At 43.9% G+C, this 13,407-nt stretch overlaps 1 protein-coding gene across 2 annotated transcripts in view; it reads left to right on the top strand.

The window, feature by feature from the left end:
- CFAP46 (cilia and flagella associated protein 46) overlaps positions 1 to 13,407 on the top strand; it is a 351,236-nt gene that overhangs the window by 287,809 nt on the left and 50,020 nt on the right. For both annotated transcript variants that reach the window (XM_088476936.1, XM_088476935.1), the window contains 4 exons: positions 3,647 to 3,744; positions 10,457 to 10,539; positions 10,642 to 10,811; positions 12,025 to 12,149. In XM_088476936.1, coding sequence (XP_088333062.1) covers positions 3,647 to 3,744; positions 10,457 to 10,539; positions 10,642 to 10,811; positions 12,025 to 12,149 — 476 coding nt within the window. The remainder of the gene's footprint in view (positions 1 to 3,646; positions 3,745 to 10,456; positions 10,540 to 10,641; positions 10,812 to 12,024; positions 12,150 to 13,407) is intronic.

Raw genomic sequence — 13,407 nt, forward strand, 5'->3', positions numbered from 1 at the left:
CAGTGGCAGAGTGTCGGTGCACTCAGCGATGAGAGTTTTGGGGTCCATGGTGTCGGCATTCGACATGGTGGAGTTTGCCCAGTTCCATTCCAGGCCCCTGCAGGGGCTGATTCTTTCAGAATGGAACGGATTGCCACACAGGATCCGCTCTCAGATGCTGGTGTTGTCCTCGGAGGTGCGTCTGTCCCTAGCCTGGTGGCTGCAGACAGCGCATCTCCTGGAGGGGCGCCCCTTTTGGATCCCGGAATGGGTTCTGCTCACGACAGATGCCAGTCTCCGGGGTTGGGGGGCGGTGACAGGCTCCTTGTCACTTCAGGGTCGTTGGTCGGCGGAGGAAGCGATTCTTCCCATCAACATCCTGGAACTGCGGGCAGTATACAGAGCCCTGCAGTCGTCCGGCACCGCTCTTCACGGAAGGGCCGTTCAGGTGCAGTCAGACAACGCCACCACGGTGGCGTACATCAATCACCAGGGAGGGACTCGCAGTCGAGCTGCGATGTCGGAGGTGTCCCGCGTCCTGGCTTGGGCGGAGCGCTATCTTCCAGCTCTCTCGGCAGTTTTCATCCCAGGAGTCCTCAATTGGGAGGCAGACTTCCTCAGCCGTTACGATGTGCATCCCGGGGAATGGTCGCTTCATCCAGAGGTATTCCAACTACTCGTGGACAAGTGGGGGCTGCCAGAACTGGACCTGATGGCGTCCCGTTACAATCACAAGCTGCCTGTGTACGGGTCAAGGACAAGGGACGCAGGCGCAAGTCTGATAGACGCGCTGTCGGTGAAATGGCTGTTTCAACTGGCTTACTTGTTCCCTCCGATATCTCTGCTGCCTCGGGTCCTGCGCAAGTTCAAACAGGACGGAGGCACACTGATCCTGGTGGCCCCAGCGTGGCCCAGAAGGCCGTGGTACTCCGATCTGCGGAGCCTGTCCATCGACGCTCCGTACCTCCTACCTCAACGGCGGGACCTGTTGTCTCAGGGGCCCTGTCTTCACTCGGATCTGGTTCGACTATCTTTGACGGCGTGGCTCTTGAGACAGCCGTCCTGAGGTCTCGGGGCTTTTCTAGCTCCGTTATTACCACCATGCTGAGGGCGCGCAAGCCTGCTTCCGCGAGGATCTATCACAGAGTGTGGCACACTTACTTTCAGTGGTGCGAGGCCAGAAACTATGATCCCCAGGTGTTCCGAGTTTCGCGTATTCTGGCTTTCCTTCAGTCCGGTTTGGATTTAGGATTACGTCTTTCTTCACTGAAGGTACACGTGTCTGGTCTGTCGGTGTGGTTCCAGCGCAGGATCGCTGCTATGCCGGACGTACACACCTTTTTCCAGGGTGTTTTGAGAATCCAGCCTCCCTTTGTGCCACCTGTGGCCCCGTGGGATTTGGCGGTGGTTCTTAGGGCCTTACAGGGTCCTCCTTTTGAGCCCTTGGAGTCAGTGGAGCTCAAGTGGCTAACTTTTAAAACTGTTTTCCTCTTGGCAATTGCTTCTGCCAGGAGGGTTTCAGATTTGGGGGCGCTTTCTTGTCGTCCCCCTTTTCTGATTTTTCATCAGGACAGAGCGGTGCTTCGCACTCGTCCTGATTTCCTGCCTAAGGTGGTTTCCAGGTTCCACATTAATCAGGAAATTGTTGTACCAGCCTTTCAGTCACCTGATCTTTCGGCTGGGGAGACTTCCTTAGACGTTGTAAGGGCACTCCAGGTTTATGTGGACCGGACTAGTTCTGTGAGGAAGTCGGATTCTTTGTTTATCCTCTTTGGTTTTCACAAGAGGGGTTGGCCTGCCAACAAACAGACTCTAGCCCGTTGGCTTCGTTCTGTTATTATTGAGGCTTATATGCAGGAGGGTTTACCTGTTCCAGCCTCGGTTAAGGCTCATTCCACTCGGTCCGTGGGCCCTTCTTGGGCTGCTAGCCGTGGCGCCTCTGCTGTTCAGCTCTGTAAGGCGGCCACCTGGTCTTCCATTCAGACCTTTTTGAGGTTCTATGCGTTTGACACCTTTGCCTCTCAGGATGCATCCTTTGGGCGCCGGGTTCTCCTATCAGCACAGGAGCGTCCCCGCCCTTAGTTGGACTGCTTTGGGACATCCCCAAGGTCACCCTGTGGACCCCTATGGACCCTGAAGTAGAAAACAAGAGATATGGTAAGAACTTACCTTTGTTATCTCTGTTTCTACGAAGTCCATAGGGTCCACAGGGCACCCGCCCTGACGCACCTGGCTTCATATGGGCTCTGTGACTGGTCACCGGTTTTCCGTCTCCCATTTCTGTGAGTATGGTTCTTGTGTGTTCCAGTCTTCCTTCTCTCTGTTTCGTCTCCTTCTCCGGCCTGGGCTGCTTACCAACTGAGGTGCCTGTGGCTCGGGGGCGGGGTATAGGGGAGGTTGGACCCAAGTGCATCCTGGGAGCAGCTAAAAGCTTTAACTCCGTGGTGCCCGAGGATCCAGGATCCAGCTATACCCCAAGGTCACCCTGTGGACCCTATGGACTTCGTAGAAACAGAGATAACAAAGGTAAGTTCTTACCATATCTCTTGTTTTATGTCATATGGAGGTGAAGGCAGAATTCTTAGGATACAAACGTACACACTATGAACAACTCATCTATGTTAAAGAGAATGCAAAAATATAAGTTAAAGGAATTTAGAGCACGCAGACTTGTTTTATACACATTTCCTACAATAACAGAATCCTTTTATATAAAGTGAGTAGACATTATGATTTATATTTGCCTCATTAGTGCGTCATCGTAACTAACTACTTTGTGTTTTTAAGATTTGGATGCCAAATTATTTGGTAAGTGTGACGGCACCTCCTGAAGCTCAGACTGAAAGAAGCTTTTATCCAAATGAATACATATCTATTATGGAGATATTTGAGACTTTGGGGAATATTTGTGTTATCTTAAACTCATTATTTGAGACTCCTCAGCCTCCTATTAACTTCTTATTGGATATTGGCAACATTATACAGCCACACCTCTTTTATTTTCTCATAATAGGAGAGATTTATCAAAGCTTTAAAGAGGAAATGTGGAGTTGTTGCCCATAGCAACCAATCATAGTATAGCTATAATTTATATATAGAAGTACTGTACATTCTATATTATTATTACCAGTTATTTATATAGGTCACACATATTCCGCAGCGCTTTACAGAGAATATCTTACAATTCACATCTGTCCCTGCCCCAGTGGAGCTTACAATCTATATTCCCTACCACATTCTCACACACATACACACTATGGTCAGTTTTGTGGGGAGTCAATTAACCTACCAGTATATTTTTGGAGTGTGCGAGGAAACCGGAGTGCCTGGAGGAAACCCACGCAAGCACAGGGAGAATATACAAACTCCACACAGGGCCGTAGTGGGAATCAAACCCATGACCTCAGTGCTGTGAGGCAGTAACGCTAAACATTACACCGTCTCTGCTGCCCAAATAATAAATAAATAAATAATAATAAAATAATAGCTACAATCTGATTGGTTGCTATGGCCAACACCTCTACTTGTCTTCTTTAGAACGTTTTGATAAATCTCTCAGATGAGTTTTGTTCTAACAGAATTATTGTTGTAGGTTCTTCTCATATATAGTGAGCAGATTGTAACAGCAGCTCAGTTTAATTTTGCCTAAACTCTTTATATGTTTTAGGTGTGGGGAAATCTTCACATTACTATGCAGTATTTCAACATATTCAATGAGCTGCCACCAAACTTTACTATCATTATTCTGCAGCATTCGGAAGATAGGTAACTAATAGCATTTGTTTGCATTTTTTACTTGTTTGTTTACAATCTTATTCACCTTTTCCTTGAAATGATTTATCTTTATGAAAAAAAATAAAAATAAACTTAAGTTTCTGATGATGGGTACACACTGGCAGATATATTGGCCGATAAATTGATCGGCCAATATATCTGGTGCCCGTTGGCCAGTGTGTACCAGCGATATGGCTGTGAACGACGTCCTTTACAGACATATTGCGTCGGCTGTGTTGCCCAGACAATGGCAGATATATCTGCAGATATCTGTCCATCGTGCTGTGCGTACGGGCAATCAGCGGACCCCCAGGACACTTGCAGCCATGGGGAGAGGGGAGCAGCACGACCCCCGGCCAGCGGGACCCGCGGTCAGATAGTTATTATTATTATTATTACCAGTTATTTATATAGCGCACACATATTCCGCAGCGCTTTACAGAGAATATCTTACCATTCACATCTGTCCCTGCCCCAGTGGAGCTTACAATCTATATTTTCTACCACATGCTCACAAACATACACACTATGGTCAATTTTGAGGAGAGCCAATTAACCTACCAGTATATTTTTGGAGTGTGGGAGGAAACCGGAGTACCCGGAGGAAACCCACGCAAGCACAGGGAGAATATACAAACTCCGCACAGTTAGGGCCATAGTGGGAATCGAACCCATGACCTCAGTGCTGTGAGGCAGTAACGCTAACCATTACACCGTAGATGATGGATGGTTGTTCAGTGTGTATGAACAACCATTATCTGCAGATATACTGTATTTTAGGTGTGTACGCAGCTTCACTCTTATGAAAATATTTAATTACTATAGTTCAAATTTCTAACAAGTGATCATATATGATTTCACAAAGCTCTGCTGGATAGTCCGTCTAACCAATCATAATACTAGGTGGACTAGAAGCTTCAGACATGAAACACAGGGATGAGGGGGCACAGAACGTGAGAGCTTACAGTCTAAAATAATAATTTATGTGAAAGGGCTACTGTTAACATTTACACCAATATATGTTAATAAAAGGATAATTATAGATGCCCCCCCATAATGCATAGGAAACACTTTGTTGAATAAGAAACCGGGATGTGTCCTAAATGCTGCAGACCTGGCTCCACTTTAGCGCACAATTTGTGGTTTTGCTTTTTTTTTTGGCCTACCGCGAGGTCTGTCTAGGCCTCCAGCTACAGTTAGATGCTAAAGCAATGCCTTTCGCAGATTACTCTATGGGGAAGTCTCAAAATCAATTTTTTTCCCCTTACACACCTTTTGACAATAATTGTCACCATAGCCAAACAAGCTGTATTAAACTTTGACTTGCAAGGGTACCTCACTCCCTAGAACTTGTGAATCACTTGATTTTGGAAATTCTTTATCATGAAGGAATGGTGGTATTTTTGATATTGATGTGGGCGTAAAAAGATTCCACAAAAATTGGGGATGTACCCTGTAATCCACATGTACAGGCTGGCTTAAACCTTTTCAGGGATTTTATGTTCCAGTCATTGCACTTACATTATATAAGGGATCCCATGCTGATTCCTGAGGTGCCTCCCCAGTGAGAGCTCCTGTTCTCCCTCTCTCTCCCCCCTGATTCTGCCTAAAATTTATATTTCACATTATCCGCAGGATATGGCTCTGGTCTCAGAACGAATTAGTCGCATGGCCTTACTTTATATTTTCGCTTATTTTCTTAATTGTCTTGTCTATATTTTAATTACCTTATGTTTGTTTCATGTTGGACTTATTCAATTTATCCCTTTTATTGTTATGTGTTTTATTGCAAACTCTGTACAACTTTGCTTTTCTGATATACCTTGTTATATTGTATCATATTCTACCTTGTACAAGTAGATTTGAAAAAAAAAAATTATATTAATATTAGGGGTGTGCACCGGCCACTTTTCGTGTTTTGTGTTTTGGTTTTGGATCTGGATCTTTCTTCGTGTTTTGGATCTGGATTGGTTTTGCCAAAACCACCCTTCCGTGTTTTGGGTTCTGGGTTTTGTGTTTTGGATCTGTATTTTTTTGAAAAAAAGCATAAAAACAGCTAAAATCACAGAATTTGTAGGTTTTTCTGCTCCTATGCTATAATTAACCTCAATAACCTTAATTTCCACTCATTTCCAGTCTATTCTGAACACCTCACACCTCACAATAGTGTTTTTATGTCCAAAAGGTTGCACCGAGGTAGCTGGATGACTATGCTAAGCGACACGAGTGGGCGGCACAAACACGTGACCCATCTAGGCGTGAAACTGCAGTGGCAGACAGGATGGCAGTTTGAAAAACTAGGCCCCAAACTGTACATAATGCAAAGAAAAAAAAGAGGTGCAAGATGGAATTGTCCTTGGGCCCTCCCACCCACCCTTATGTTGTATAAACAGGACATGCACACTTTAACAAACCAATCATTTCAGCGCCAGGGTCTGCCACACAACTGTGGCTGAAATGATTGGTTCGTTTGGGCCCCCACAAAACAAGTTGGCAATTAATCTGTCCCTGCACAAACTGGCTCTACGGAGGCAAGATGTCATCCTCATCCTCCTCATCCACCGATTCCTCACCCTCTTCAGTGTGTACATCCTCATCCTCACAGAGTATTAATTCGTCCCTGCTGGAACCACAGGTCCCTCTGTACGTTCTGGAGGCTGGTCTCCCTGGAAGAGTTGATAATTCATTTTATGAACATCATCTTCTCCACATTTTGTGGAAGCAACCTCCTACGCCTTTCGCTGACAAGGTTCCCGTATGCACTAAACACTCTTTCGGAGTACACACTGGAGGGGGGGCAACTCAGGTAAAATAGAGCCAGTTTGTACAGGGACCTCCAAATTGCTTCTTTTTCCTGCCAGTACAGGTACAGACTGTCTGACATGCCTACTTGGATGCTGTCACCGATGTAATCCTTTAACAGACAGACGCACGCTTGTCGCTGCTGCTTTGAGGATGCAAGTGCGGCTACAGCCCACACAATTCACAAAGACAGAAAAAAGAAGAATATTTTTATTGTTTGTGGAGCACATTTTGAGGGTGTCACCACCCTTTAACAGACAGACACACGCTTGTCGCTGCTGCTTTAAGGATGCAGGTGCGGCTACAGCCCACACATTTCACAAAGACCGAAAAAAAAAGAACAATATTTTAATTGTTTGTGTAGCACACTTTGAGGGTGTCACCACCCTTTAACAGACAGACGCACGCTTGTTGCTGCTGCTTTAAGGATGCAGGTGCGGCTACAGCCCACACAATTCACAAAGACAGAAAAAAGAAGAATATTTTTATTGTTTGTGTAGCACACTTTGAGGGTGTCACCACCCTTTAACAGACAGACGCACGCTTGTCGCTGCTGCTTTGAGGATGCAAGTGCGGCTACATCGCACACAAGTCACAAACACATTAAAAAAATAGTTTTTTATTTTTTGGAGCACTTTGAGAGTTACACCACCCTTTAACAGACAGACGCACGCTTGTCGCTGCTGCTTTAAGGATGCAGGTGCGGCTACAGCCCACACAATTCACAAAGACAGAAAAAAAGAATATTTTTATTGTTTGTGTAGCACACTTTGAGGGTGTCACCACCCTTTAACAGACAGACGCACGCTTGTCGCTGCTGCTTTAAGGATGCAGGTGCGGCTACAGCCCACACAATTCACAAAGACAGAAAAAAAGAAGAATATTTTTATTGTTTGTGTAGCACACTTTGAGGGTGTCACCACCCTTTAACAGACAGACGCACGCTTGTCGCTGCTGCTTTAAGGATGCAGGTGCGGCTACAGCCCACACATTTCACAAAGACAGAAAAAAAAAGAACTATATTTTAATTGTTTGTGTAGCACACTTTGAGGGTGTCACCACCCTTTAACAGACAGACGCACGCTTGTCGCTGCTGCTTTGAGGATGCTGGTGGAATCTAGACGGGATTTGGAACCGAGGACACACTACCTCCATCAATTGTCTAAATCCCACTGCACTAATGGCGGATACCGGACGCACGTCTAACACCAACATAGCAGTCAAGGCCTCAGTTATACGTTTTGCTTCAGGATGACTGCTGTCGTACTTCATCCTCATCGCTAGGGACTGTTGGAGGGTCAATTGTTTAGTAAAAGTAGTGATGTTCCTACTTCCTCTCTGGGATGATGAACAACTCCCAGCAGCAGCAACAGCACTAGGAGGAAGTGGTTCTTGATCTTTCCCTATTTTATTTTTAGCGGAGAAAGTTTGGTCCTCCATTTATGTTATATTGATATATACGTGCGGCTAAAGCGCACACAAACACAGAAAATATTTTTTTATTTTTGCTGGAGAGTAGTGCACTTTGTGGGTTACACCACCCTTTAAGAAATGAGCCAGCCGGCTCTTTACTTATGGGACACAGGCGCACGCTTGGCGCTGCTCCTTTGTTGATGCACGTGCAGCCACAGTGCACACAAGTCACAAACACAGAAAATATATATTTTTTTGTTTTGGAGTGTACTTTGGGGGTTACAGAACCCTTTAACGGTCAAGCCAGCCGGCCCTTTACTTATGACACAGGCGCACGCTTGGCACTACTTTGTTGATGCACATGCGGCTACTGCGCACACAATTCACAAACACAGAAAATAATTTTTTTTTTGGTTTGGACTGGAGTGTACTTTGGGGGTTACAGCACCCTTTAACGGTCAAGCCAGCCGGCCCTTTACTTATGACACAGGCGCACGATTGGCACTACTTTGTTGATGCACGTGCGGCTACTGCGCACACAATTCACAAACACAGAAAATAATTTTTTTTTGGTTTGGACTGGAGTGTACTTTCGGGGGTTACAGAACCCTTTAACGGTCAAGCCAGCCGGCCCTTTACTTATGACACAGGCGCACGCTTGGCACTACTTTTGTTGATGCACGTGCGGCTACTGCGCACACAATTCACAAACACAGAAAATAATTTTTTTTGGGGTTTGGACTGGAGTGTACTTTCGGGGGTTACAGCACCCTTAACGGTCAAGCCAGCCGGCCCTTTACTTATGACACAGGCGCACGCTTGGCACTACTTTGTTGATGCACGTGCGGCTACTGCGCACACAATTCACAAACACAGAAAATAATTTTTTTTTGGTTTGGATTGGAGTGTACTTTCGGGGGTTACAGCACCCTTTAACGGTCAAGCCAGCCGGCCCTTTACTTATGACACAGGCGCACGCTTGGCACTACTTTGTTGATGCACGTGCGGCTACTGCGCACACAATTCACAAACACAGAAAATAATTTTTTTTTTGGTTTGGACTGGAGTGTACTTTGGGGGTTACAGCACCCTTTAACGGTCAAGCCAGCCGACCCTTTACTTATGACACAGGCGCACGTGCGGCACTACTTTGTTGATGCACGTGCGGCTACTGCGCACACAATTCACAAACACAGAAAATAATTTTTTTTTTGGTTTGGACTGGAGTGTACTTTGGGGGTTACAGCACCCTTTAACGGTCAAGCCAGCCGACCCTTTACTTATGACACAGGCGCACGTGCGGCACTACTTTGTTGATGCACGTGCGGCTACTGCGCACACAATTCACAAACACAGAAAATATATTATTTTTTTAGCACTTGGGGGGAGCACCCCTGATGGACAGAGCACCCCCTGGACAACACTACAGCACCCCTTTAGGACTGGGACACTGCACAGGACTTTGGAGTGGACACAGCCCCTATGGAGAACTGACTGCACAACACAGTCCAGCCAGCCCCTATGGACTTTGAAGTAGTGGACACAGCCCCTATTAACAACAGCAGCACAGCACAACACAGCCAGCCCCTATGGACTTTGAAGTAGTGGACAACAGCAGCACTACACTACACTACACAGCCCTAACTCCCACCCTCCCTCTTCACTGTCCACAGCCGAGTGAGAAAATGGCGCCGACGCGGGTACCTTATATAGGATCCAAAACCCGCGAGACTCGGAAGGCGGGATGATGACCTTTTTACTCGATTTCAGATCCGAGTCAGGCGGGAAAAGTCGAGCCTGACTCGGATCGGACTCGGATCGGGGGGGCTCGGGGGGGTTCGGATTTCAGAAATCCGAACCCGCTCACCCCTAATTAATATATGTATAAGAAGATATCTATTATAGTTCTTTTAGGCCAATTTCTTGATGTCCTCTACCTCAACTTGGCATCACACTGTGCACGGTTGGTCAATGTCTCACTTGCTTTTTTACTGCTGTTTCATTAGTGACCCCTATTGTCTCTTCGTACATCATTTCCAAGATCAATGTTCAATCTATGAAGCATTCCTGACGACCTTACCTGGCAGCTCAGACATATCGGGGAGACCTACTGTAGGGTGGTAATTAGGGGCATGTTTCTGTAAGTGGGCATCAGGCCAGCAGAGAATGGGGGAAGCCCTTCCCAAAATAAAATAACATGTGGCAACCCAACACCACCCTGGCAGATAGTCTGCCCCACCAGTGTCCATATTACTACTGCCTTGATTCACATGGGAACTTTTGGTGGTTGAGTTTTGAAACCCACTTGGGCCTGTAAAGCTCTGCAGTGTCTTGTAAGCTCAGGGCCACCTAACTCAATTCATATCTAAATTTGAAACATAAAAATAAATTTTTTGCAGGTCTTGATATCAGACAAACTTTGAGGTAGTTGTTTGGAATTGCTGATCTGTATGTTACTATTTATACTGTCTTTATATTTATTATCTAGATCTTACTTGTATGGTGCTCTTCTTGAAAAGCCCAAACTTATCTCAACACAAAAGGGAAAGTTAAGCCAACAAAAAGGAGCCAGTAAGTTTGTTAAACACTTATATATTGTCATGTTATTTCTACTTGTGGCTGTTACTACGTTAGTCAGTTACACACAGAAAACAATGTCCTTCATTTCCTCAGCAAAAGTTGCCCGATGTTCTGTAGACAGCCAGACTTTATCCAGCTTGTTGGACAAAATGGAGCTGTTCAAACAAGATATGATGCAGAATCTCCTCAGAAGGGAACATCGACAAAGCTTCACAAGGCAGAAAAACATGTTTGAGAGAATCGATAAGAACAACCCAGCAATGGTAACTTCTATAATACAGATATGTCTTTATCAGTCTGTAAGTTATTTAACCCTGCCTTTCTTTTCTTTGTTCGTCTTGCAAAAGTGAAGTTATATGGGCAAGCACAGTAGGCAAAGTGGTTAGTATTACTGTCTCACTTCTCTGAGGTCATGAGTAAAATTTTTGACCAAGACACTATATATGAAGAGTTTGTATGTTCTCCTTGGGTATTTACGCACTTGTGTGGAGTTTGTATGTTCCCCTTGGGTATTTATCCATATATCTACCTGAGATTAAACCTTATCTACATACTTTACAGGTCATATAGCTCCTCTTGACAAATTACATCATAACTACAGTGTAATGGCAACTGTCAGAGATGTTTGTTTTCAGGGGAAGACTTCTACATAATTTGTCCTTACCTAAATGTAATGTATTTTTGCAAACTAGTGCTTAGATTTTCTTGCAGATAATATTCCATTAATACATATTCTAAAACTGTGTCTGTTGAGTTTATATCCTTGTCACCCATGCTTCTCAGCACACAAGCAGTACATTTTGAAATGTGATTCAAGACCAGTAGCTCATTATTTCCTACAAGAAATGGTGGTATTTATGATGTAACTGCCCTGATATATTTACATGTCTAGGCTGTCTGAGTTCACCAAAACTGCTGCTTCTATCGTACGATGAGTGTCCCCATTTGTTAGATGGGCACGATGAGTGTCCCCATTTGTTAGATGGGCACGATGAGTGTCCCCATTTGTTAGATGGGGACGATGAGTGTCCCCATTTGTTTGATGGCTACGATGAGTGTCTCCATTTGTTAGATGGCTACGATGAGTGTCGCCATTTGTTAGATGGGTACGATGAGTGTCCCCATTTGTTAGATGGTTACGATGAGTGTCGCCATTTGTTAGATGGGTACGATGAGTGTCCCCATTTATTAGATGGCTACGATGAGTGTCCCCATTTGTTAGATGGGTACAATGAGTGTCACCATTTGTTAGATAGCTACGATCATTTGTTAGATGGTTACGATGAGTGTCCCCATTTGTTAGATGGTTACGATGAGTGTCCCCATTTGTTAGATGGGTGCGATATTGGAAGAGAGATTGAAGCACAAATGGAAGAGATTACAAAGAGTGTGTCAACCTTTGCCATTATCACACTATGCATTATAAATCTTTTCACACGTGTACTTTTGCTCATGTTAAACTGTAATCTCATTCAGAATAACCTCAGTACTGCAGAAGATGAAACGGAACAGAAACTGGCTGCTGATTTTCATGAGATAGTGGATGTAATGGAAGCGTACCTGAGCCCTCTGCTGCTGCAGCTGGACAGGTCTGCACTCAGGTATACACTTAGTATTTATTGTGTTCCTATTGTTGGGGGTAAGGTGGGATACTTTGGGTTATAATTAAGGATCAATGCACACTGATAATGAAGAGAGACACTGGTCTTTATAGTGGAGCTGAAAACATAGAAACCCAATATGGAGGCTGCAATTTGGCCAATATTATCCCTACTTTATAGATACATGATCAGAATGTATATGTTTATATGGTCATAAAACAAATTTAATATTCATTTTTTTACCATTTATGCCTCTTGCCTTAGTGACCTCACTAGTACCAAGTAAATACTCTGGATTCTAATGATAATATTTGCAGTGCAGGGAATGGTTATAATCCGCATCTCCTTATCATTGAGTTCCTACTAAGGATTCTCAATATGTTTCATGTTGTATTCTTTTACAACTTTAAACCTTTGTACAAAGATGCAATTGCATGCTTTTATCTATTTTTAGTCCTTTGTTTATTTCATATTTCTTTTTTTCTACACAAGTTACAAAAAGATTAGCACAATTTTTTTACACCACATTGGTTATATTTGCAACCCCGATGCATTCCTATAATGTCATTCTTAGCTGCATGGAGAGAGCAAAGCGTTCTATTGACTCCAGTGGAAGAACCTACTTCGAATGGCAAAGGCTTGTGTTATGTCCCTAAAAGGACCTTGTGATACTATAAAGAAGCATGTAAAATTAGACATCACCCACAATTATGAGTTCTGTTTTTAACGTTCTTTTTGTTTTACAGTCACATCTAAATAAAGGCTCACTAGTTTGTAAAATAGGTATAACGGACATCATTTGATGTTTTATCTCCTGTAGTTACAAAAATATATATTTTTTGCTACTAACTAATTTATAATCACTATTATTATTTTAATACAAGACCCTAATATCATATGTATTTTTTTTAAATTGTATTATACTGTGTTTTAAAAATAATCTGTAGATAATTGTGATTAAAAGTACATTATAAACTGTAATTATAATGTGAAACATTCGCCATGAAGCAGATTCTCTGACATAATTTGGGTTCTAGATGAAAATAGGTTGGAAATCATGTACTAACCCTGACTTTATATAGTTGTCAGTCTTAACATACAGTCAGGTGCATAAATATTGGGACATTGACAGAATTGTCATATTTTGGCCTCTATTCACCACCACAATGGCTTTGAAATGAAACAAACAAGATGTGCTTTAACTGCAGACTTTCAGATTTAATTTGAGGGTAATTGCATTCAAATCAGGTGAACGGTG

The sequence above is a fragment of the Taudactylus pleione genome, unplaced genomic scaffold (assembly GCF_031769625.1).
Source record: "Taudactylus pleione unplaced genomic scaffold, aTauple2 ptg000198l, whole genome shotgun sequence".
NCBI lineage: Eukaryota > Metazoa > Chordata > Amphibia > Anura > Myobatrachidae > Taudactylus > Taudactylus pleione.